The following is a 25,652-nucleotide window of genomic DNA, read 5'->3' as shown; positions in this document are numbered from 1 at the left end:
ACTTCCTCTTTTTGCTTGAGGAAGATTGTCCCTGAGCTAACATCTGTGCCGATCTTCCTCTGTTTCATATGTACGCCTCCACAGCATGGCTTGATGAGCAGTGTGTAGGTCTGTAAGTGGGATCCGAACCTGCGAACCGTGGGCCACCAAAGTGGAGCACATGAACTTAACCACTACACCACTGGGCCAGCCCCAAAAGATGGCTCTAGTTTTAAAGAGCAAAAATTCTATCATAGTTAACAGATAATTTTCAAAAAAGGGTAAAATCATGACTCATATGGATATAAAGATGAACACATGTTAAAGATTTTACTTAACTCATTAGTCAATGAGGGGAACTAGGTAGATGTTATAACAGATTCAAAGGAGAAATCAAAACAGCACAAATTTATGGGGAGTAAAGGAATGTTTAAATGAACATGCAAATTCAGGCAAAACTAGCTTCTTCCACAGTGGAGGGAACCTCTACTGGCCAGGACAGAATTTACATGTGCATAGATGACAGTGATTCTGCATTGCTATCAGTTACTTAGAATTTACAGAGTTGTAAGATAGCTCCCGTGGAATCAAAAGCACGTCACCGGAAGGGGTCTCCTCTAGATTCCAGACGATGCAGTTTTCCATTGAAGCACATTTTTTCCCCTACATAACCAAACAAAACAAAATAACCTCCGCTTCCCCCATGAATGTAGGTGGTTGCCACACCTGTGGTCTTTGGAGTGATGTGGAGAACTATCATTTATTTAGTGCCTGCTGTGAGCATTGTTTGTCGATTGATTCCATCCTCACACTAGCCCCACGAAGTAGGTGGTGGTGGTCCCATATTTCTGATAAGAGAGTCAGGCTCCTGGAACTTGAAGACACAGCTAGTAAGTGGCAGAGTTAGAATTCCAGCCTGTCTTTCTGTCTCCAAAGTTAGAACAGACACACAAACATATACACACATGCTCTCCCTGTGACAGCTTGCTAATAGTAAAGCTATAGAACCACTGTGTATTTTTTCTTGATCTTTAGGTCACCATCAGCCAAGGTGGATCTCAAGAGTGGCCTAGAAGAATGTGCAGTGGCATTGGACTTATTTCTAAGTAACAAATTTGCAGATGCCTTAGAATTGCTTCGACCATGGTAATTAACTTTATTTCTTTTAGATAAAGTATCCTTTTTTCAGATGTGTTTAATGATTCTGACTTTGACGTCATGCTTGTCAGTTAATTTATGTGCATTTCCACCTGAATATTTATAAACTAATTTGCTTGAGACCCCCTTACTGTTGGGTAGTTTTAATATCCAGTTAAGAAATCCCTCTTTTCAACTTTAATCAGAAAATTTCTGATTCTTCATATTTTAATTTCTATACTTGTTCAAATGGTGCCACCTTATGTAGTTTTGTAGAGCTTTATTTTCCTTTCTTCAGTGAAATATATTTACGGATATTCCTCTTAAGCTTAAGTATCATTAAGAATGTTTTCCTTTGAAATGGGGATGAGAAGAACTAGAATATGCTAATCTTGGAAAGTGAAAAAGAAATTTAAGATAATAAAAATAGTATTGAGACTCCCTATTTATGGGATAAACCAGTTAAGCAATTTAAATTCAATTAATAGTACCTGTTAAATTTTAAAGTGTGGCAGCAAAACCTGTGCTCAGCCTTCTCGCTGGGCCGCGCTTTTACCACAGTCCTCGTCTCTGCAGTGTGACTATTGCTTGACAGGAGTAATCTTGCATTGTGCCTTCAAACAGTCACTCACTTGGATGAACTTTAGACGTCATAAATAATTTTCTAGAAGGTTCCTTGGGCATAAAATTGGGAATCCTGTTCCTTTAAGTGGTCAGTAGGATGACGTGACCCAGCTCATTGACTTTGAATCAGGAATTAAATTACAGAGGAGCTGCTGTGGTAATTCTATTAAGATTTAGAAGAGCTGTGACCAGTTAGCATTTCAGAGTTGGGAACAGATGATAAAATAGTGAAGCCTGTAGCCTAGGGAAATTGTCCAGTGTGGTTTCAGTAGTTCTCACAATGTCTACCTTGCTTGTCTCCTGCCCTTTTCTCCTCTGTCCTTCACAGTCACTCAGACTTCCCACTCTCTCCATCTTCTGTCTCTTGCCTTCCTCTCTTGTCTACCTGCCTTTCTCTCTTTGTCTCTCTTCTTTCAACCTGCCTGTCTGTTTCCTGGTTTTTTTATTCAAACAAATCTCCTTCTTTTCTTTGCCACTGACACCCAGCTGGACATAATATGGAAGGAAAATAAATGATTTAGTATTGTATTTATTCATTTTATATTCTCTAATCTTTATGCGTGTTTCACTGTTAAACATCATTTTTCACACTTGAGTACTCTTCTTCCTTTTGGAGGAGCTTTCATTTTAAAAAATGTGAGGTTTAAAACCGCAATTAATGATTAACTTTGGGCCACTCTTATTGTTTGTGGTTTTTTTGAGCAGCTGGTGTTCTCACTCTTGAGGACAAACTACAAATTACCAAAGGAGGTTTAGGCTATTTCCGTGGGGGGAAAGAATAATGGGGCTTGCATTTGTTTTGCATAGCAGCAGGCTGTTGTGCATTATATTTGAATTAAAAACAAAACCGTGCAATAATATTTTAAATCTTATAAATAACTGATTAACGTAACTTGAGAAGTTTTGAGAAAAGAGATGGTGAGGTTTTCACAGCCTAAGAATCTGGGCTGTGTGGTACCTTAGGAGCAATTAATGTCCTTAAAAATCGAAGCCGTTCTCACTGATAACTTGATAATTTGAATTATCAAGAACTTTAATCAGGAATCTCAGATAATGGGATTAGATTAAATACTAAAATGTGCTTTTGTCAGGGCTCTTTGGGGCAGACCTAATTTATTGCAAAAGTCTTGCTTCCTCTTGGCCTCTGGCTGGGAGAGGAGAGGGATGATTTAAATGAGTCTTTCTTTCGAAAAATGTATCAGAATCTCTCTATCACAAAATACATTTTCAGTGGGCTTTTTCTGAACACTTATTTCAGAGCTCAAGACGGTACACTGCCCCTTGTTCAAATGGGAAAACCTGGTTTGCTTTGCAATATTTTTTAGGAAATGATTCCGCAGGCTGCCCCCTTGTGCTGAAACAGGGAAAAGCATGTTGTCGCCTTCTCTGTAACTGGGAATATTTTGTGCTTGCCCGTGTGGGCTTACGTTGGAAAGTCCTTGATACTTGAGTTTTTTAGGTCCTGTCTTTCACTGCCCAAATTATTTCAGTGATTATGGTGAAGGAGTAAAGGTTATTATTGTGGAAGTCACGACATGCATTTACTAGGATTTCCTGTGATTTGTGTCAGACAAGACCTGAGTGCTTTTCAGTTGAACTGAAACGTCCTAATTCCCTGTGTTGTCCCCAGGGCTAAGGAGAGTATGTACCATGCCTTGGGCTACAGTACCATTGTGGTGTTGCAGGCTGTCATGACCTTTGAGCAACAGGACATCCAGAATGGCATTTCTGCTATGAAGGACGCCTTACAGACCTGCCAAAGGTATGAACTGAGTAATTAAATACTTGAGATACGACTACAACCCTTTACGTCTGTGTGACAGAATGAATGTGGTTCGCCTGCCTGAGAGCGCTGTTTGCTAAGTTGGCCACAGTTCTAGGAAGGGACTTGAGATCCACAGCGTCCTGGCATCGTGCAGCTTCATGTGATAGAGATAAAAAATTCCTCTTAGGAATTATAGTGTGATTCTCATTTGGCCGAACACTTGGCCTCGATCCCTTCCACTTTTCTTTTGGTAATTTGAGTACAGAGAAGGGCAGAGGGTGATTTCAGTAGGGTGAGCAGCAAGCATCTCTCCAGGGCTTCCTGTGGTGAACGGCTTTAGGAACTGCGGGCCAGTCCAGGCCAAGCAAAGCGCAGTCTTCTTTTATGTGGGAGATGCTGCGGATTCAGAAGGGAGTGTTTTATTGCTCTAAAAAAGACGTATTTGTGTACTTTTGGTGGTGAAAATGGGATGGGTTTTTAGTTTTATTTTAATCTTTCCTCTGTGTACAGGAAAACCCTGGCAAAAGCTATTAATTAGCACTGGCGAATTTTAACATGGCTAAAATGACATCCTGATGCAATTTTGTTGCAAGCCCTGCCAGTGAAGAGATTTTCCAAATATTGCACTCTAAACTCTTTTCTTTGCCTGTGCTCTCAGCACAGAATATTGATTTTAGCCACAGGGATCAGGCAAGGTGCTTGGCAGGGCTAGTAATCACTGTTTTGTGTGGGGTTGTCCACTCATGTTCAATAAGCATGGATGGAGTGCCCACAGGATGCCAGCCCAGTGCTGGGGGTGATGTGTTGAAAGGATGGGCTCTGCCCTACGGACTTTAGAGTTTAGAGTTCCTCCTTGGCGGCTCTTGTGATTGTGACTGAAATGAACGTCAATGAAAATGAGCTCAGCCTGATTTATTGTTAGTTATTTTCTTTCTATGTCCTGTTGCCCTTTCTACTTATTCTCTTATTCTGTGCAGATATAGGAAAAAAAACACTGTTATAGAATCTTTCTCAAGTCTTCTTTCTAGAGGATCACTGGAACAGCTGACTGAAGGTAAGAGTCATTTAAAAGATTAACTTTTTCCTTCTTTTAAAAAATTAAAATGTGATCGTGCTCATAACATTCAACACTTAAGTGTATAATATAGGGTAAATGAATGTCTTTTTCTCTTTCCCATCATACTCATCCTTCAGAATTAACCATTGTTTATAGTTGGTTTTGAATTCTTGCAGACTTTTCTGTGCACATAAACAAATGTATACATAAGGTACATGTCAGGTTTTTGTAGTTTTTAGTGTATTGTTCATTTTTTTGCAAGCATAGAATCACATGATATATATTATTATACACCGTGACTTTTTGACATTGACATTTTCTCATGTCAATACGTATAAATTGTACTTCATTCTGTTTAATAGCTATGTAGTATTCCATAGGATGGAACTGAAAATTGAAAATATTTATAGATACTGCCACTTTTTTCTCAAAGAGTTATGTGAGTTTATATTCCTACCATCTATGTTTGATAGTCTCTATTTTTCTACAAGCTATTGCCTTTCTTTCCAAGGTAAAAGTAATTTTGATACCTTAAGAAAAATAATAGTGTTTCACAATCTGGAAGATGTTTGGTTTGTGGACCTTTAAGAATATTTAAGAATCCAAGAATGGCTACAGCACCTTGATCAGATGGATGGGAGGAAATGACTCCTTTTGTTGTCAATTGCTTAATGTTCCCACTGACATTAGAGCAGAAGTTCCATGATCAGTTCTGTTTTGTTAATGGTATACTCTAGTCACAATGGTTTATAAGAAAGGAGCAGCTAGATACTCCTGTAGAAAAGAAAATAATGTCTTCACATGTGACCCTTGCAGAAAAAAGCTTCTGCCATCCAAGGAGAATTTGTGCCTATGCTGTCACGGACAGACTGGTTCTCTGGAAGAGAAAATGCTAAATACTAGAAGTAGCTGTGGCTGACATGAACAATTCTGGATACTGTTGTTAAGGTCTTTCCCAGCGGTCAAGTGTATGTCAGACACGTTTTTGAAAGTGTTTCATTATCAAGTTTTATTTATTTTGTTAGAAGAGTATTATTATCAACTTGTTATGGACATTGGAGAACTTGGGAATATTTGCATGATATGAGATTAGAGTGTTAATTACAGGAGAGGATTATGGGACTTGTTCTAAAAGGGTATGATATTGGCCCCACAACCATTGTAGAACAGAATGGTGTTTCATTGGTCACTCCAAGCAGCTGAATCCCATTACTTCTTCTCCAGAGACTGACCTCCAGGAACCCGTCAGAATTTATTTATCCTCTTGATTTCAGATAGAAAATGTCTTCATATTTTCCATCTTTGGGCCATTTGTGGAAATTGGCCTGAGTAGGCCTAAAGTCCACTAAAGTAGGTTAATGGGAAACTAAGTGAGCCTCAAAGAAATTTGACTCCTCCACTTACATTCTCCTTTCTGTTTTCCTCTGTATGACTTCTCTCTAGTGGCCCACTGCTTCCCTTTTTCTTTGCACTATGAAAACTGACATTTGAGATTTTTTTGAACTTAGTTTTGAGAAGAATTACATGGTATTTTTGGTGTAAGTATGAATAATTTAAAAAATAATTTAAAAAGTAATAATGATAATGCCCCATTTTTTAAAAAGCACTCTCTTATGTGTCAGACCCTGTCCTTGGTGCTTTCCTCAATATCCAGTCTAATCTGTGTAACCCCCTTTTCATAGATTAGGAACTGATGTTCAGAGAGATTAAACAAATTAAACAAATGGCCCAAGATTATCTGCCTAGCAGAGCAGGATTCACACCTGATCTGCCTTTCCCTAAGCCACGGTTGTGTCCACTGTTACCCCAAACTTTGTCCTGTAGGCACGTAGAAAAGGGCACAAAATGTGTCATATATGGGTGAGGGAAATGTTGAATTGTTCCCATGTTAGACATCTTGAAAACAGATTGTACTGTGTTCTTATCTTTCTATTATGTCTTTGGACATGGGACTTAGAAAATCTGGAATAGGTAGAAAATTACTTTCTACTAAGTATTAAAAAATAATTTTGTCAACTGAAGTGAAGAGTCTAGGTAGAGGTTAAATGAAGGAGTTTATTCAATAGTCAACGTGAGGAACTTGAGCCCTGGGAAACAGGCCGACGGAGTATTCTGAGGCAATGCTCCAAGGTCTAAGGATCTGAGCGCAGTTTATATACTTTTTTTGAACAAAGCAATGGACATTCAGGAAAAGGCTTACACATCTAATAGTCATATGCTTTAAAGATAACATAGGGGCCGGCACCATGGCCGAGTGGTTAAGTTTGCGCGCTCTCTTCGGCAGCTCAGGGTTTTGCCAGTTCGAATCCTGGGCGCGGACATGGCACCGCTCATCAAGCCACGTGGAGGCAGCATCCCACATGCCACAACTAGAACGACCAACAACTAAAAATATACAACTGTGTACTGGGGGGCTTTGGAGAGAAAAAGGGAATGTAAAATCTTAAAAAAAAACCATAAACAAGAGCATTTTGTTTATACATTAAAAAAGGCTTGCAATGTTGGTGTTATTTATGTGTGGGAGGGAGGCAAGGACCAGGGTTGGTACGTTTTCCCTCAATCTCTAAGAAATACCGCTGGGAAATATGAGAGCGAGGTACCCTTTATCTTTTCCTGTTGTGGAGCTGTCCAGCTGGTATCTTCAGGCATGAAGTGTGGGGTTGCAAAGTCATTTGAACACAGACTTATGAGGCCAGCATGGCTGCTTCACAGTACAGCATGCTTCTTCTTCTTCTTCTTCTTTTTCTTTTTTTTGCTGAGGAAGATTTGCCCTGAGCTGACATCTATGCCGGTCTTCCTCTATTTTGTATGTGGGTCGCTGCCACAGCATGGCTGCTGATGAGTAGAATAGGTCCATGCTCAGGAACTGAATCTGGGCCACTGAAGGGGAGCATGCTGAACCTAACCACTCAGCCACAGGGCCAGCCCCCAGCATGCATTTTTGCACTGACTTTAAACCTAAGCAGCTTGCTTGCTAGATTCACCTCTTAGACCAGGGAGAGAGGTCTCAAAGGTTTGTTCACAATTTAAACAACAATGAGATACAACTACACACCTATTAGAATGTCCAAAATCTGAACACTGACAGCACTAAATTCTGGTGAAGATGTGGAGCAACAGGAACTCTCATTCACGGCTGGTGGGAATACAAAATGGTACAGCCACTTTGGAAGACAGTTTGACTGTTTCTTACAAAACTAAACACACTCTTGTCATACAATCCAGCAGTCTCTCTCCTTAATATTTACCCAAAGGAGCTAAAAACTTATGTTCACACAAAAACCGGCACATGAATGTTTATAGCAGCTTTATTCACAATTGCCAAAACTTGTAAGCAACCAAGATGTCTTTCCATAGGTGAATTGATAAATCAACGGTGGTACATCCAAACAATGGGATATTATTCTGCACTAAAGAGAAATGAGCTATCAAGCCATGAAAAGACACGGAGGAACCTTAAATGCACATTACTAAGTGAAAGATACCAATCTGAAAAGGCTACGTACTGTATGATTCCAAGTATATGACATTCTGGAGAGGACAAAACTTTGGAGATAATAAAAAGATCAGTGGTTGCCAGGGGATGGGGTGGATGGGTGAATAAGCAGATCACAGAGGAATTTTAGGGCAGTGAAAATACTCTGTATGATACCATAATGATGGATACATGTCGTTATACATTTGTCCAAATCCATAGAAGGTATACCACTGAGAGTGAACCTGTATGATACCATAATGATGGATACATGTCGTTATACATTTGTCCAAATCCATAGAAGGTATACCACTGAGAGTGAACCCTAATGTAATGTGTGGACTTTGGGCGATTATGACATCTCACTGGAGGTTTATCACTTGTTACAAATGTACCACTCGGGGGGGAGGGTGTTGATAATGGGAGAGGTTATGCATGCGTGGGAGCAGAGGATAAATGGGAACTCTCTGTACCTTCCCCTCAATTTTGCTGTGAACCCAAAACTGCTCTAACAAAATAGTCTTAATTAACAAATAATAAAATTAAATTTGCTTGTGACAATAGCCTCTTCTGAAATACAGGTTTATATTATTTAAATTTTTATATCTAAAGGCATGCTTAGCTAACATTTCAGGGCATCATGAAGATATTTCCTTCAAGAGACTAAGGAATTTGTAATTATTAGATGTTCTGGTAGGTACCTAGTCATAAATGCCAAATGACTAATTTTGAGAACTAAGGAACTGCCCAATGTAAATCAACCAGAGTGAAGAAATAGGACTTTTATAAATTAAGTTGCGTTTTATTCCTAATGAGTTTGGCTGTCACTGCAACCCAAACAGACTTTGTGTTCAAGGGAGCGTGTCACAACATTGTAGCTTTAGTACGTGATTTGTTTTCCCCTTGGTAATTTTCATTTCCATCCTTGAGTGGCTGGCTGGCTGCAGGAATGAGTGTATTTAATTAAACTTTTCCTGGGTTTAACATGGAACACACCATTTCTTCTCTTGTGACTGGCGTATTGCCCTGAATGGCTTTCCAGTGGCCTTTAAAAACAGATATTTGTATGCAGCGCTTAAGATGTGAAGAGGATTTAATATGAGGAATAGCTGCATATGGTACACAGAGTTCAAACTTTCTTGCCTTTTATCTCTGCCTTCTTGTTATGTCCTTTAGCTACTTTTAGATTTGTCCATCTTTAACTTAACCCTGATCTGTCTACCCTTCTGCTCAGATCTCAGCAAGGACTCACTGTTCCCTACCGAATCAAGCCCTGACTCTGGCATTCAAGGTTGCCCACAATTTAGCCACAGCTTACCTTTCCAGACTCCTCCCACCCCTCCTTCACACACCTTGTGCTTCCGCCAAAGGCGCACCACTGGCCTTGCCCACAGTGCGGTGTACTCCCTGTGCCCCATGCCTCTGCTCGGGCTGGTCCTCTCCTGGCAGCAACCTCACCCCTACGTGCACCCCTTGGCGCATGCCCCAAGTCAGCAATGTGCCTTACTGAGCAGGCTTTCAAAGTGAATAATTTCTCACAATTTCCACTTTGTTTCAAATTTACCTAGGGAGAGGATATTCAGATGACTTTGTAAAAATAAAAGTTTCTAGTTTTTATCCCACTGAACACACTGAGAAAACCCAGAGGCACGCTTTCAGGTGAGGTGATTTGAAGGCCGGAGACCCTGGCTGTTGAGGCTGCCAGAATGTGCACAGGCCATAACTCCTCAGGTTTGGCCTGTTGTGGGTTTGGCCCCATCTTAGGGGTGCTGTTGGGAGATCTTAGCTGCATAGTGCTTCTTTGTAAGTTCAACCTTTCAAATATGAGCATGGCACCAAGTTGAACCAGTCGGGTGTGTGTGTGTGTGTCGGGTGATGGGTCTGTGTGTGTAAGGGAAAGAAGTAAAGCACTAGTTCTTATCCAGTTTGATTCAGCAGCATTCCTAATAACACTCTACTTTTCAGTTACTTTTTCATTCCCAGAAATACCCAATTTTTCAGTTACTTATTTCACATAAAAATGTTCTGCTTTCTGAGCTTTTACCAAAAGCATGACATAGGCCAGGGACATGTTAAAGTAGCTGACATATATCTAGCGTTTGCTCTGCATGGTGAGCGCTACATGCAGCTCCTCATTTGATTCTTTGGCTGGGAAGTAGAGACATCATTCACCAGCCTTTATAAATGAGGAAACCAGCAGAGAGAGACGTTAGCTTGCTCGCGACCCTGCAGCTAGTACACGGCAGAGCCTTTCCTCCATCTAGGCTGTTAAATACTGCAAGCTCATTTACTTAAATAAAATGCCAATTTGCATTCCATGGATAAAACAGTGATCTGCTGATTTTGTTTATGCAAGGATGCAAAGCTCTCCCCCCGCCAAATCTCTGCAAGTGTAATGGATCGTTTAGGAGGATAGGCCATGTGTTTGGGGGCATGCCACGTGTCCCTGGGATATACAGAGCTTTACATAACCCCTTCTGTGAGTGCCTTGTTCTGTGCTAGATATCTCAATGATCAAAATAGCCCAAACTGTGGTAGCGCTGTCTTTTTACATCAAGTCTCCTGTGTGTGAGGAGTCATGACTTGGGCATGCAGAGCAGTTCTTTTCATGGAACTCTAGAGAATTGTTGCTTTCTTTTCAAGTTAATAATGTGCCTAATCATTGTCATGATGTTCATACCTTCATATTTAAGAAGGTAGAATATAAATTTAAGTTAGTTTTTTCAATCTTTTATAACTGTATTAAACTTACATGTTACTGTTAAGTTAAAAAATAAGCGATTTCCTTTTGTTTTTTTAAAAGTGCTTTTAAATTTTGGTTGTCTCTTGTGAGCTGAGTTTGGGTCTCTGATACCAAGTGCCTGACTCTTTGCAGTTATATTTGAATGAGACCAAAGATGACTTTCCTGAACCATTTCATGCATTCTGGGAAAATCTTGCTGTGGGACCCAGAACTGAGGTCATCATTCCACTTTTATGGAAGCACCAAAACAATCTAGGTTTTTGTGTCTCTCTTGGGCTCATTTATCTACCAGTCTTTTCTGAACATCTCAGAGCAATGACTGTGGACATGGGATTTTCCTTAATATACTTTTATTTGTTTTTAATAGAGGAGATGCATGCTGAAATCTGTTATGCCGAGTGTCTCCTACAGAAAGCCGCACTCACGTTTGTGCAGGTAATGAACGTTTGGCTTAGAGTTGGTGCTGCTGGGGAAGCCTGCCACTCCTACATAGAAAAATGTGGCACGCTCTGTCAGTGCTTCAGCTCTTTTGACTCAGAGTTGTAACGAAAGATGATGGTATTCTGATAATCTTTGGCTGAAAAAAGACCCCTGGGAGCAGCTTTATTCCTACTCAAATGCGCTTAGAGTCTGTTTCAAACTCCAGTCCACTGGGAACCACTGCCTTTTGAAGAAACTGTCTTATAACTGCCGCTCCTAATTTCAGGAGGCTTCTCTGTATGAAAACTCTGAGATTAGCCCTCTTTGTACTTGCTAATGGTGGAGGGCTACACACAGGAGTGGCCTGGGCAGAAGAGGCTTCCTTAATCCTTGGCCATCCCTTCTTGTACCAGATGCTTCAGCAAAGCTCACTTATGCATGCAGAGAGAGCCAAACTTTTTCATAAATGCTTCAGACTTTCTTTTTCCCCTTTTTCTGTTCTCATTTTCCTTTCTTGCTTTTATTTCTTCCTTTGGAAGAGCAGTTTTTAAAAGTCACTAAACAGAACAATGAATCCTTTCCTTTGGGGGCATTTTAATTTCACCTCTAGGAACTGTTACAACCAGTACCTTGCCTATCATGGTATCTTCAATGCTTCTAAAAAACTTCATGGTCCCACGGGTGGCAGTGATGGTTAGGGTGGGATGAAGATTGTAAGGGGGCAGAAACTCAACTGAAGATGGAAAATCTTCCTCAATCTCAATGTTTTGCAGTGTATTGAAAGTTACTTTTCTCTTTTTCCGGAGGTTGACCTCTTAGGTTGGATCCTGGTTTAGTAGAATGGAATCAATCTGGTCTATGACCCTGTTTCCTAAAACCCTACATATTATGAAGGCTGGCTGAAAATAACAGTCTTGCTGCCTTGGTAAACATAATGCTAGTCACGAGGACCCCCCTCTTTTTTCTGATATGTTTTCCGAATGGGGATTTGACCATTATATCTGGGATTGGAAGACTTATTTTACATTTGGGGATTTGCGATTAAACATCTGGGAGATATCCATGCCTCTTCCCTCTTGCTTGTGCCCCCATATCAGTCAGTTTCATGGTCATACTTCTTTACCCTTTGGAAATTTAGTACCTCCATCTCTCCCTCTTTATTCTGACCATGATTGTTCTAGTGGAGGTCCTCATCACCCTTTCCCTAGACTGCACAGCACCCTAGTCACCGCCCATCTCTAATCTCTCTTACCTCCAGTTCATTTTCTGCTGTGCAATTGAGCACCTTCTCTAAGATGAGAATCTCACCTTGCCATTTCTCTGCTTCAGCATTTAGTAGCTCTCATTGACTATGGCAGTGGTGCTGTATCAGAATATCAGAAATAGGGGAGGCTTTTTCAAACTAAACTGCTGTCTCCCTGCAAATTCCCTACTCCCCTCTTACCGATGTCCTCAGATGCGGGTATGTTGCATGCTTGAGTGGCATGGGTAGAGGTAGCTTTCTCACTCCTTGGTCATTTCCTTCTTTGCAGTAGATTCTGCAGCACTGCTGAGCTGTGTATGCACAGATGGCCAAGCACACCATGATCTTTAATGCTTCCTTGCCTTTCCACTTGAGTGTTTCTTTGCTTGCAAAGTTCACATCTGCTTTGCCTTCCTTCACCTGGCCACTTCCTAATCATTTTTTGTGCTTTAAGTGCTGATACTTGTGGGAGGCTCTTGTGGGTCTCCCCATGCCACCCCCCACCTTTGTGCTCTCATGACACCCTATGCATGTCTCCACTTGTGTGCCTGCCTCTATCCCTTAGCACATTGTATTGCTTTTGTCTGATTTAGCATTCAGGTGCCTGGTATAAAATAGGCACTTGGTGAATGTCTGGTCAATCATGAAATGAAATATTCTTATTTGAGGCAGGTTTTAATCTAATTTAAGCAGTTCTTTCCTGGCCAGTATTGGAACTTGTGTAATCATAAGATTCCTTAAAATAAGAAGATAAACATTTAAGTTGTATAGTGAATTTTGTATCTATTGATTCTTATAATAATTTAAATGTTAAATATTTAAGTAATTAATGAAATTAGCAAACTAAAATCAGTTTTGCTTTTGCTTCAGAAGGATGCTCAAGTGCACAGGAAATAAATACCAGAGCATCTTTCTAATATCAATAGACTAGAAAAACATTCTCCTTGGAAATATGAAACATGAGACTGTCTCCTTTAGCACCATCCCCCTTCAAGCAGTTATTTAGTATAATTTGTTGAGAGATTCTCTTGGAATCCTAGAATGCTGACTCTGAGGGTGGCATTCATCTAGGCCAAATGCCTCAATTTTATGGTCGACGACCATCAGGCAAAGAGAAGTGAAGTGATTTTTTTCTCCCCAAACAAGATTTCGTATCAGTGACAACCAGTTTAGAATCCTGATCTGTTGCTTTTGGTCTGGAAATGATTATGAATGAAATTCACAGTGTTACATAGACTCTGCTCGCTAAAATACCCTGTGAAAGAAGAACCATAATCCCATTTACTGGGGTATGATGGATGGGAAAGTTCGGTGTTTGACTATATCCTTAAAGTCAGCCGTTTTGAATTCCGTTGAACCCAGAAGAAAATTTTCACCAGATGATGATGTTTATTAAGGTAGATTTGGACTAACCTGTATGGCCCCTAATTGGCGAGGATTACTTCCTTTATTACTTCCTTAAAGTAAGGCAAGGATTTTTTAAAATGTTTTCTTTTTGTTGTCATCTAACTTGGAATGAAAAGTTCAAAAAAGCATTTCAAATGTAAAGTAAGAAGAATGTTTTAATTTAAAAATTATGTCCTCAGATGAAACTGTGTTGTTCTAATCATGCAAATACACAGCTGTGAGGACAGTTTAGGAATCTTTTGCTAAATGATCTAATTATTCAATTGAATTATTTTCAGGATGAAAATATGATCAACTTCATCAAAGGTGGACTCAAAATTAGAACAAGTTACCAAATATATAAGTAAGTTAAGAATTAAGATATATGTGTATTTTTATCTTGTAACTGGGAGTTTGTACCTTTTTGACCACCTTCTTGTGGTTTTTAAATGATTCTTGTACTGTTACCACTTTGTACTTCAAAATTCTCATTCAGTATGACTAGTTTTTAAAATTTGGTGTTGCTAAAAATGCGCTTTTGTTTTTGCTTACTGAATGTGTATTCAATGCCGTAGGACAAAAGAATTTAAGTTTAAATACAATTTTAAGAGAAAAAATAGCTGAAAAGAAAGCTACTGACGTAATTTCTGATGAGATAATCTTAGTTTCTCCTCCTATAAATAGTTTATAAATTTAGAATGACAGCTGTGTCTTTGATCCAGACTCTAAAGCAATGCTCCCCAATAGACTTTTCTGCAGTGATTTAAATGCTCAATTACAGTGACCAGGGTGTTGTTTGTATCTTCTTCTGTATCCTTACTGATTTTTATCTAGTTGTTCTACCATTTACTCATAATGTTAAAAATCTCCAACTTTGATTCTAGAGTCATCCATTTTCCCCTTTAGTTCTGCCAGTGTTTGCTTTGTGTTTTTAGAACTTCTGTTATCAGGCTCCTATGTATTTTAATTGTTTTATCTTCCTAATGAATTAACCATTTTATCACTATGAAATGTCCCAAGTTAACTCCTTATAATATTCCTTGTCTTGAAGTCCGTTTTGCCTGATACTAATATAGCTGCTTATGCTTTTTAGTAATTAGGGTTTGCATGGCATATATTCTTTTATGTTAAAGCTATCTTTGTTTTTATATTTAATTTGCATTTCTTGTAGATGCACATAGTTGAGCCTTGCTTTTTATTCAGTATGACCGTTGGTATGTTTGCACTTGTGATTACCATTTTGCTTTTTCTCTTTGCCTTATTTGTTTTCCACCCTTTTTTTCTGCCTTCTTTTGCTTTAATGAAATTGAAAAGCTATATATTCCACCATAATCCTTCTGTTGTTTTCTTAGCTGTAACCTTCTCTAATTTTTGTTAGTGGTGGCTCTAGTGATTACAGTATCCTTATTAACTTATCACAGTCAAGTTAGAGTTAATATGGTACCATTGTACATAAAATACAAGAACTTTTTTAAAGTATAGTTTCATTTACTACCTGTTGTGTTTTATATTATAAACCCCACAATGCAGCATCAAACTTTTGCTTTAAATAGTTTTATGTTATAGTCTTTTTATGTTTACCCTATATATTTGCCATTTTTAGTGTTCTTCATTTATTACTGCATACTTTCAGACTGAAAAATTCCTTGTAGCATTTCTTATAGTGCGTCTGCACTGTTTCAACAATTTTCTTTTTTCATTTATCTGAAAATGTCTTTATTTTTGCCTTCGTTTTTGAAGGATATTTTTGCTCAGTATAGTATTCAGAGTTACGAGGTTTTCTTTTTTTCTGTTTTCTTTTCTTTCAACCCTTTAAAACTGCCAATCCATTGTCTTATGGCCTCCACTGTTTCTGATCAGAAGTCAGCTGTTTCTTGTATTATTGTTCCGCTCTCTGTAATGTGTCATTTCTCCTGCTGTTTTGAAGACTCTTTTGAATCTTTGGTTCTAAACAGTTGTTTGACTGTGATGTGGTTAAGTGTGGCTTTGAGACATTTGTGACCATTACTTCTTCAAATATTTTTTTCCACTCCATTCTCACTACTCTCCTTCTGAGATTCAAATTACATGTTAGTCAGCCTGATTTTGTTCAACAGGTCATTGAGGTGTTCATTAAGAAAACAAGGATTATTTTTTTCAGATTGCATATTATCTCAACATCCAGGCTGTCTTGAGGTTGGTTTCTATTGCCTGCTCTTTCTATTGACATGTCATATTTTTTGTTTCTTCTCATGTCAATAATTCTTTAATTGTACACTACGTATTGATTCATTGTAGAGACTCTGGGTTCTGTTATCTTTCTTAGAAGAGTGCTGATTTTTGTTCTAGGAAGCTTCTAACTTGATTAGACTTAGACTTTAAACTTGTACTCTTTAGCAGTGGGTAGCATCTGAAGTCTTGTCTCCATTATTTCTCCTGTCTTGCTCCTGCTTTTCTTTGGAATCTCCCTGGTGCTACAGAGTTCTCGGGTCAGCTGAGAATTTGAGCGGAGTTTTAACACAGATTTTGGTGTTTCCCTCCTATGTGGTTCTCCCCTATCTGAAATTTCCCCCATTATCTTATGGCTACTCTGGCTGTCTTGAACTCTGTACTCTGCACGCCAATAAGACTATGGCTTTCTGTATAAGTTCTAGGCACATCAACTTGAGTGGACTGGGGAGTACTTTCAGGTGACTGGTGATTTAAGTGCAAAGTCCACCCAAGAGTTGTTCCCTTCTTTCAAAGTTCAACTCTTCTCCAGGTTCTGCCTACCTTTTTTTTTTTCACTTTCCAGTGCCTGCAAATACATTTTAAATATGTATTTTGTGTTTTTTCCAGAGTTCATAATTATTACCTGTGGGAGAGTTAATTTAATATAAGCTACCCTGCCATTACTGGAAGCAGATCCCCATTAGTGGAAGCAGAACCAAGGTTTAGTATTTTAAGAGATAATTTTACCCAAGATGACTTCAGAGAATTATATTCCATTCAGAATCCTGGAGGGGGTGGGGAATTTTGGGAACCTGACATATTGTTTTTGGTTTTCCTCTTGAAATATTTTTTAGAAGATATAAAAGAATGTTAAAGAGTTGATTGCTTTTCCAGTCATCAAAACTTTAAAAACTGAAGGAATTAGAATAGTCTTGTAAGGGCACAGACATATATATCAGTCAAATGGAACATAGGGTTTTGAAATAGACGTTGTGTGTGTGTGTGTGTGTGCAGGTACCCACACATGTGCTCACATGTGTACACACACACACACATTTACCTGGGAATTCAAAATATACTAAATTCCTTTCTAAACGTAGGGCTCTTTCAAAATAGTGAAGAAAGATGGACACTTAATAAGTAGTTTTGGGGAAATTGGCTCTTCATTTCAGAAAAAAAGACTATACGAAAGTAAATTCTGTATAGATTTAATATTAAAATATTTTTAAAAGAGTACTAGCAAAATCATAGGAAAGTAGTTTTTTATAATCCTAAGTAGAAAGTCCTTTAAACTTTTATTGTTACATTTTTTACTTTGAAACAATTTCAGAATTTAACAGAGAATTTTCATATATTCTCCACTCAGATTCACAAATGTTAACATCTTATAGAATCACAGTGCAATTTTAAAATCAAGAAACTAACACCGACTCAATATTATTAACTATTGATCTTACTCAAATTTTTCCAATTCTCCCACCGATGTCCTTTTACTGGTTCAAGATTCAATCCAGGATCCTGGATGTTGCATTTAGTTGTCATGTCTCCTTGGTCTCTTTTAATCTGGAAGAATCCCTCAGTCTTTCTTTGTCTTTTATGACCTTGACATTTTTGAAGAATCCTGGCCAGTTACTTTGGAGGACATCTCTCAGTGTGGGCTTATGTCGAGTTTCTTCATGATTCAATTCAGATTTTGTATCTTTGGCAGGGACACCATAGAAGTGACATTGTGTGCTCAGTGCACGATATCGTTAGATATATGACATCAATTCAGAAGCCTTTTTAAGCGTGACATAAAATCAGGAACCATAAAAGATTGACTTGATCAAATAAAGATTTAAATTTTCATTATGGAAAAATAATAAAAATACTAACTATTTTTATATACTAAATAATAAAAATACTAAATAAAAATAAAAATACATAATAAAAAGTACAAATGTTCATCTGATATAAATTACTCAGGACAGTGTGGGAAGCTCATAGGTTGATGGGAGTCTGAATAGAGTTTTTCTGAAGGATGTTCTGGCATTATATATCAGAATTAAGAATGTGCATCACTTTTGATCACAGAAGTCTTTTTCCTAGAAATTTATCCTAAGGACAGTTAGGGTAGATTAACAATAGTTGCAGTACTTGATGTAGGAAAAGTGCTTGATAAATGTACAAGAGCACTCTTAACAGCATTGTTTATAATGGGGAAAATTTGGAAACAACTTAAATATTTAACAATAGGAATTTGGTTAAATTATTCCACAGAATGGAATAATATGCACTTGTTAAAGAATAAGGTAGCTTTCATGTATTTTCATGGAAAATCATCAATATAACCTATAGAACAGTATGTACCATATGAACCTACTGGGGTTTTTTAACAATTGCACTCTTTTTTTTTTGGGTGAGGAAGATTGGCCCTGAGCTAACATCTGTTGTCAATTTTCCTCTTTTTGCTTGAAGAAGATTGTCCCTGAGCTAACATCTGTGCTGGTATTATTCTGTCTGTTGTATGTGGGGCTCTGCCACAGCATGGCTTGATGAGTGGCATGTAGGTCCATGCCCAGGATTGGAACCCACGAACCCTGGGCCACTGAAGCGGGGTACAAGAACCCAGCTGCTATGCCACCGGGCCAGCCCGTAAGATTGCACTCTTAGTAAAACACCTAGAAGGCTATGTACCAGGATGTTAACAGTGACCATCACTCTGTGGGATGGTTTTGCAGAGGCACTTATGTTTTCTCCCTATTATTTGAAAATTTCGTAACAATCATCTATTACCAGAAAATAGAACATTTACATTTTGATTAAAAAAAGAAAAGAACTCTGAACACGATATCCACTTCCCACCATCCTGGTGATATTTTGACATTTGAGGTTTTTTATACATGTATGTAAGCATATATAATTATCTTTTTATATAATAGAATTACATGCTTTGTGTCATTTTGAAATTTCCTTTCTCATTTATGTCAGAAAATTTTAGATCCTTCAATGTTTTTAATTCATCATGGCTTTTAATGGCTGCATACTATTCCATTATGTGGTTGTACCATGTGTGTATGTATAAATGTATGCACTCATGTGACTGTTTTCTTAACTGATTTCCTGATGTTTCCTATTTAGTTTGTTTATAAATTTTTATTATAAATAGTTATATAATATTTCTCCTTATAGGTAAAGTTTTATGTGTATCCATGCTATTTCCTTAGAATAAAATTGGATTTGTTGTGTTAAAGATATGCACATGTTTACGATTTTTGATATATATTGCAAAATTATTCTGAAGAGTAGTTTGGGTTGGCAGACTTTTTCTTAAAGGGCTAGAGAGTAAGTATTTTCAGCTGTGGGCTATAAGATCTCTCTTGCACTACTCAACTCTCACGTAGTACCTAAGCAGTCATAGACAATAAGGAAATGAGTGTGTGTGACTATGTTCCAATAGTTTGCCAGCCTCTGCTTGCCAGCTGTACAGTTTTCCAGCTGTACCTACCATCTTACCAGAAGTAAATGAATGTGTCTGTTTGTTCTTACCTTTGCTAGCACTGGTTTTTCCATTTAAAAATAATTAAAATAATGCTTTATTTTCACAAAAGTGGCATATATATTTTGGAAAATAGGAAAATGTAGATGAGCAAATATTCACACACACACACACACACACACACCTCTCCCTCCCATATACTTACCACTCAGTGATTGCAGCTGTTAACACCTTAGTATATATTCTTTGAGAATATTTTCTATACACATCTAAAGATATATGTATGTCTTAACCAAAATGAGATCACACTGCACATTCTCTTTGGTAACCTGCTTTTTTCATTAATGATCTTTACTTTTTCATGCCACTAAATCTTCATTTCATTTAATGATTCATCTTCAGATTTTCCCAGTTGGCCACCAGATTTCTTTTACTTCTGGTGCATCTACGCCAGCATCCAACCCGAGACTATCTACTGCAACTGGTTGTGATGTCCATTCAGTATATTTTATTCTAGAAAAGTCTGTGTATTCATGACAGTTATTGAAAAGCCCAAGCCAGTTGTCCTGCAGAATATCACACAGGATTTGTTTGGTGGCTTCCTTGAGTTTTCCTTTCGCTTGTTCTTTGTCTTAGTCATCTTGGCTGCCATAACAAGATACCATAGGCTGGGTGGCTTACACAACAGAAATTGGTTTTCTTGCAGTTCTGGAGGTTGGAAGTCCAAGAGCAGGGAGCCAGCAGGGTTGGGTTGTGGTGAAGGTTCTCTTCCTGGCTTGGAGATGCCTTCTCGCTATGTCCTCACGTGGCAGGGAGAGAGTTCTCTCTCTCTCTTTCTCTTCTGATAAGCTCACCCATCTTATCCAGTTATGTTCCACCCTTATGTCCCCATGTAACCCTAATTACCTCGTAAAATCCCTGTCTCTGAATATAGTCACATTGGGGCTTAGAGCTTCAACATAGGAATTTGAGGGGGGGCATAATTCAGTCTGTTGCGTTCCTCCAACCACTTATATTTCTTGTAAACTGGAAGTTAGATCTACAGTCTTAACTAAGATTCAAGTTAAATGCATTTGACTAGAATATACCTCACAAATGAAGTTGCGTGCTTTGTAATTACATCACGCTGCGTGATACACGATATCTAGTTCTTCATTACCTTTTAAAAAGTACGTTTGTCAGTTTGGTAAGCAATTCCTGATTATTATCAATTTTTATACCTTTGTCATTGTTTTAATTTGCATTTGCCTTTTGAAGATGTAAAGGGAAAGAGAGAAATGTATAGAAAATGTGTAGAAAAAAAATGAAAGCGAGAAATCAGAAAGATTTGCTTGTATGGAACAGAAAAAAGCAAGAGAACAAATGGGGCAGTTGTGATGGAATTTGCCTTCCTCTTTGAGTCTCTCCTAGTTCCAAGCTCTAATTTATTAGTCTCTTTGAGACCATGGCGATCACATTAAAATTCAGATCTTTTTGTCAGTAGCCTCTCAGTGTCTGGGTGGAAGGCAGCATTGCTGAAGTTGACAGCAGCTGAGGATCTGAGCTCTCTTAGGAAGTCTCCTGTAACACAATGCTGGGAAGCTGTGAGATGGCAGTCCTGCGGTCCTGTGACTCTGGAGTCATACTTGCTGATGTTTGAACCCTTTCTTGCTTTAAGCCCAGAAAGATTGGTCCTGATAAACAGTGTCAAAATGGGTGTGTCATTTTTCCTTAATGATCATTACCCAGTAGGCTTAAGAGTGAACTCAGCATAGCATCATCCATTTAAAAATTTGGCCATTTTTTGACTAATGATATTTATTGTATAGTATGTATGTGTGAAACTTGATTTAACATTAATTTTCAGAGTCACTGTAAACTTAACACTATAACTTTTTTCTTTGATCCAGAGAATGTCTTTCAATCCTGCATGTAATTCAGAAGAACAAAGTTGAACAACAGTTCTTCTATGAGTTTGAAGGGGGTGTCAAGCTTGGAATAGGGGCCTTTAATTTGGTAAGTAGATCAGTATAAAGCAACCAGAACCTTTTGTAAAAGTACCTGAGGTTTTCAGTGCCTTCTCTACTCATTTGAGCCTCTCCCTGGGTTTGGTTGGCAAGTGGCTAGAGTTGGATCAGTTGTTCTGTGTCATGACACAGTGGGGACTTTGGCCAGTGTGTGTTGTAAAGTTCTGCACGTGCTCAGAGTTGTTTTGCATTGTGCTATGAGGGAATCCTGTAGCACTCTGAATGGACTAATAACATTTTTGGTAATAAAGAGCTTGGAATCCAGTTCCATTTCCACATCAGAAATATTATTACTGTAGGAGTGGTGGCTCCAAAATTGAAAATAGGTGAGGGAGTGATAGAATTTGAGAAATGATTTTGATGTTCTGGAGGAGATGAAGAGTTTGACTAGGTATCTGTCAAATTGCAATATATTATTTGGAGATTTTGAAATTTTATTAAAGTGTGACTGGAATTGGTGAGAAAATAAAGTAGTAAAGAGAATCCTACACACGAGTGTATACACCACCATGGCCACTTTTTGATGATGATGGAGTGGCTGCGGAAAGGGGCTGACCGGTATCCACAGACCGGGACATCCTGTCCACTTAATTATTAACATGCTCCTGCGCTGAGGTCAGCAGTGAACATTCACACGGGGCACACATTTTTTTCACTCGCTCAGAGAGGCCTATTCACATACTTCTTCCCCAGACCGTCTCGTCATCAATTTTCCAATCATGTTCTTTCCAAATTCCTCAACATGGAGCCAAACCGTTGGCTATAGCCCATGAGTCAGTATATAATCACACGTATGGCCATCTCTCCTTCCAAGCAAAGTGAACAACCAGGTGCATTGCTTGAAGTTCTGTGCTGGGAGGATTTCGCTTCGCCACTCTTCTTCAGAGATGTCCCAGAAAGGAGCTGTAGTACAGCCGTTCCCTTCCACATGGTCCCTGCCTATCATGCAGAATGCAGCAGACTTCTGCATTCTGGAAAAGGATGCTCAAAGAAGGGGGCCACTGAGGGGTTGCCTTCTCATCGCTTCATCACTCCACATAAGAGGAGCACGTATATTCTTTAGAGCATTCTGTAAAGGCCAGGTTTAAAAAAAATTTTTTTAGGTTCATTATCTTAGCTAAGTGAAGTTAATTCTATAAGTAACGATGATAGTATGTGCAGTTTATGATGACTGAGACAAGTCCAGTGGTTTAAACTTGGTTCTAATGTTTTATATTACTGTAATTAAAACCTGAAGTTGTTTGGAGTTTAACATTTATCTACAGTTAGATACAGTAACACATAAATATACTTGTGTTTTCTTTTTTCTTGCAGATGCTGTCCCTTTTACCAGCAAGGATTATCAGATTGTTAGAATTTATAGGATTTTCTGGAAACAGGGTACAAATTTAATTTTATTTTAATTTTGGCAAGGAAGATAAAAGATTATTTATTGAATATGAGGGCGATGCAACATGTCCTCATAACTAGCATGACAATTATAGGCAATTTGTTTGTAGGACTGTAAAGAACTGTTGGTTGTTGATCATATTTTTTAGGAGGTTACAGTTTCAAACTATTGAAAGTTAAGATTTTTCATCTTTGTTACCTAAATTCTGGAATGAAAAATTATGGCCGGCCCCGTGGCCAAGTGGTTAAGTTTGTGTGCTCTGCTTCAGTGGCCCAGGGTTTCACCGGTTCGGATCCTGGGCGCGGACCTAGCACCGCTCAGCAAGCCATGCTGAGGCACCGTTCCACATAGCAGAACTAGAAGGACCCACAACTAGAATATACAACTGAGTGCTGGGGGGCTTTGGGGAGAAGAAGGAAAAAAAAAAAGGTTGGCAACAGATGTTAGGTCAGCACCAATCTTTAAACATAAATTATGTTTTACTAATATTGCTGCTTGCTGGAATTTTAGTACTCTCGCGTGGTTAAAATATGCTTCCTTAACATTTTAGTGACCCCAGAGTTGTCTTCTGTGAAACCAGGAAATTAGGCCAAATTTCCATGTCTAACATTTTATGATTCACATGCATCAAACATAGTTGCAGTATTTTGGGTTTCCTTGTGTTTTTAGAAATTTCGCTATAAAACTAAGTGAGGAAATTTGTTTTCCATAAGTTTTATGCATTATATTTCTGCGTGGTTGTTTTTGGAGCGTATAATTTTTATCAATCATAACACTCAACGTGCTGTTACCACGGTTGCCTTGTTGCAGACGTTGTCTTGGTTGGTCAAGAGAGCAGGTTTTGGGAAATTTATGAGAACTTGTACAAGAAGCTGTAGTTTTCTTCCCATTTATTTTACTATCCAAGTTCTTCATAAGCTCTTATGTATTTGTGGTGGTCCCTTCATGTTGTCTATTCAGACTCTGCATTTCATGCTTACCTTTCCCCTTCACCATTCATCTTCTACCTTATTCCTCTGTGGCTCCAAGTTGCCTCCTGAGTAAAGTCCAAACTATAGGATGGATCAAGGGCCCCATGATCCTATTCTAGCCAGCTTCCAGCCTTACTCTTTGCTTCCCCAGTGCTCCTGCTAAACTGGGCAATTGGTTGTTCCCAAAACAGGCTCTGTTCTTCTCTGTTTACGTACTTCTGCTAATCTCTGCTTTGGATGTCCTCCTCAACCAGTATCCTCCCAAATAGTATTCTCTTGACAGCCTCTCCATCCATTGGTTTTGAGACAAATGTCATCAATTCCACAAAGTGTTCCCTTATCCTCTCCCAGTGAGACTGAAGTCTTCGTAACTCTCAGAATCATTTGTTTATCTTTCTTATGGCACTCACCAATTCTCATAAAATCATGTGCTCATGTCCTGTCTTCTCTATTAGTTAGAAAGATGTTTGAAGACATAGAACAATATTTGGTCCCAGTCACCATAGTGCCTTGCACTTAAATCCTCAATATGTTTTGATAAATTAATATTTTTTCAGAGAAATACAGCATTTCTATGAAATGAGCACTGCCTTTCTCCCTAGAATCACATGATGTAAAAGAATTTGTGAGATTGTCTTATGCCAGTTTAAAATGTAAAATTGGTTTCTGGTTAGACATTACCACTGTTCTAAGCTCTTAAAAAATTAACCCCGCTGTCCTGGAGGGTGGGGATGCATGAACTAGTATTTTAAAGTAGCTGAATGCGATCTTTTGGTAATGCTCTTCTCCTTCTAAAATGCATTTCATCCCCACAGGAATTGGGCCTCTTGCAATTACGAGAAGGTGCATCAGGAAGAAGCATGAGGTCCTCACTATGCTGCTTAACTATCCTAGCTTTTCATACTTATATCTCCCTGATACTTGGTAAGGACTGGATTATATTTTACATCATTGAAAGTTGCTTACCTTTCATCTGAGTAAGAAAAAATTTAGAAAAATCACTAAGAGCTAGTAGGCTATGTCTGTTGACTTTTTTTTTTGCATAAAGACGGAAAATAATGACATTTGTCATAATCACATTTGCAGAGGGGTGGAGAGTTTCCTTCATTGAATATTTTTTATCTGTTCTCAGGTGAAAAAAATTCGATACAGCTTGTTTAAGGTTATCTATTTGAGCATATTCATATTAGGTTTCTTTTTTAGTAGGAAATTAAATTTTGGGTTAAGATAAGTTAATATTGCTATGAAAACTAGAAATTCCAATTAGTAATCTAAGACAACCACTTCTGTGTATAAGAATTAGTCTGTTCAAGAGCCTTCTTAAATTAAAGTCACAGCTGAGCCTTGTTTTATTTCTCAAATTTAAGAATGGCAAATTAACAGTTTTCATCTTTTCCGTGAATAGGTCTTTGCTATATTTTAATGAAATTTGGAGAATTAATTATAAATATTTACTGTGTTTCCTGAAGACTGAGGCTTTTCCTGTTAAATTTCTAGGTACAGGAGAAGTGAATATCGTGGAAGCAGAGAGTCTCCTCGCACCTTTCCTCCGGGCGTTTCCAAATGTATGCTGAGAACTTCACGTGTATGTTTCAACCATAATCAGTCAGCCAGCATTGACCAGTGAACAGTCTGCTTTCCTCCTTTCTCCGCAGGGCTCACTCATGTTATTTTATCATGCCCGGATACAGCTGCTGAAAGGGAATGTGGAAGAGGTAATTTATTTGGGGGGAGTCATTTGGGGAGTTGTCCATATGGTGGAGTTGCATCACACACTCATTCGATTTA

The 25,652-nt window shown here is 38.4% G+C and overlaps 1 protein-coding gene across 17 annotated transcripts in view; it reads left to right on the top strand.

Moving 5' to 3' along the window:
* The window catches only part of TTC39B (tetratricopeptide repeat domain 39B), a 142,719-nt gene that overhangs the window by 89,495 nt on the left and 27,572 nt on the right, over positions 1–25,652 (top strand). For all 17 annotated transcript variants that reach the window (XM_070589721.1, XM_070589716.1, XM_070589711.1 and 14 more), the window contains 10 exons: positions 1,015–1,125; positions 3,371–3,502; positions 4,483–4,559; positions 11,148–11,215; positions 14,129–14,193; positions 21,387–21,492; positions 22,818–22,883; positions 24,680–24,788; positions 25,362–25,429; positions 25,520–25,579. In XM_070589721.1, the coding sequence (XP_070445822.1) occupies positions 1,015–1,125; positions 3,371–3,502; positions 4,483–4,559; positions 11,148–11,215; positions 14,129–14,193; positions 21,387–21,492; positions 22,818–22,883; positions 24,680–24,788; positions 25,362–25,429; positions 25,520–25,579 (862 nt within the window). The remainder of the gene's footprint in view (positions 1–1,014; positions 1,126–3,370; positions 3,503–4,482; positions 4,560–11,147; positions 11,216–14,128; positions 14,194–21,386; positions 21,493–22,817; positions 22,884–24,679; positions 24,789–25,361; positions 25,430–25,519; positions 25,580–25,652) is intronic.

Source organism: Equus przewalskii, chromosome 22, assembly GCF_037783145.1.
Source record: "Equus przewalskii isolate Varuska chromosome 22, EquPr2, whole genome shotgun sequence".
In the NCBI taxonomy this organism is placed as follows: Eukaryota; Metazoa; Chordata; class Mammalia; order Perissodactyla; family Equidae; genus Equus; species Equus przewalskii.
Note: the sequence above shows the minus strand (reverse complement) of the source record. Positions and strands in the feature narration are given on the sequence as shown.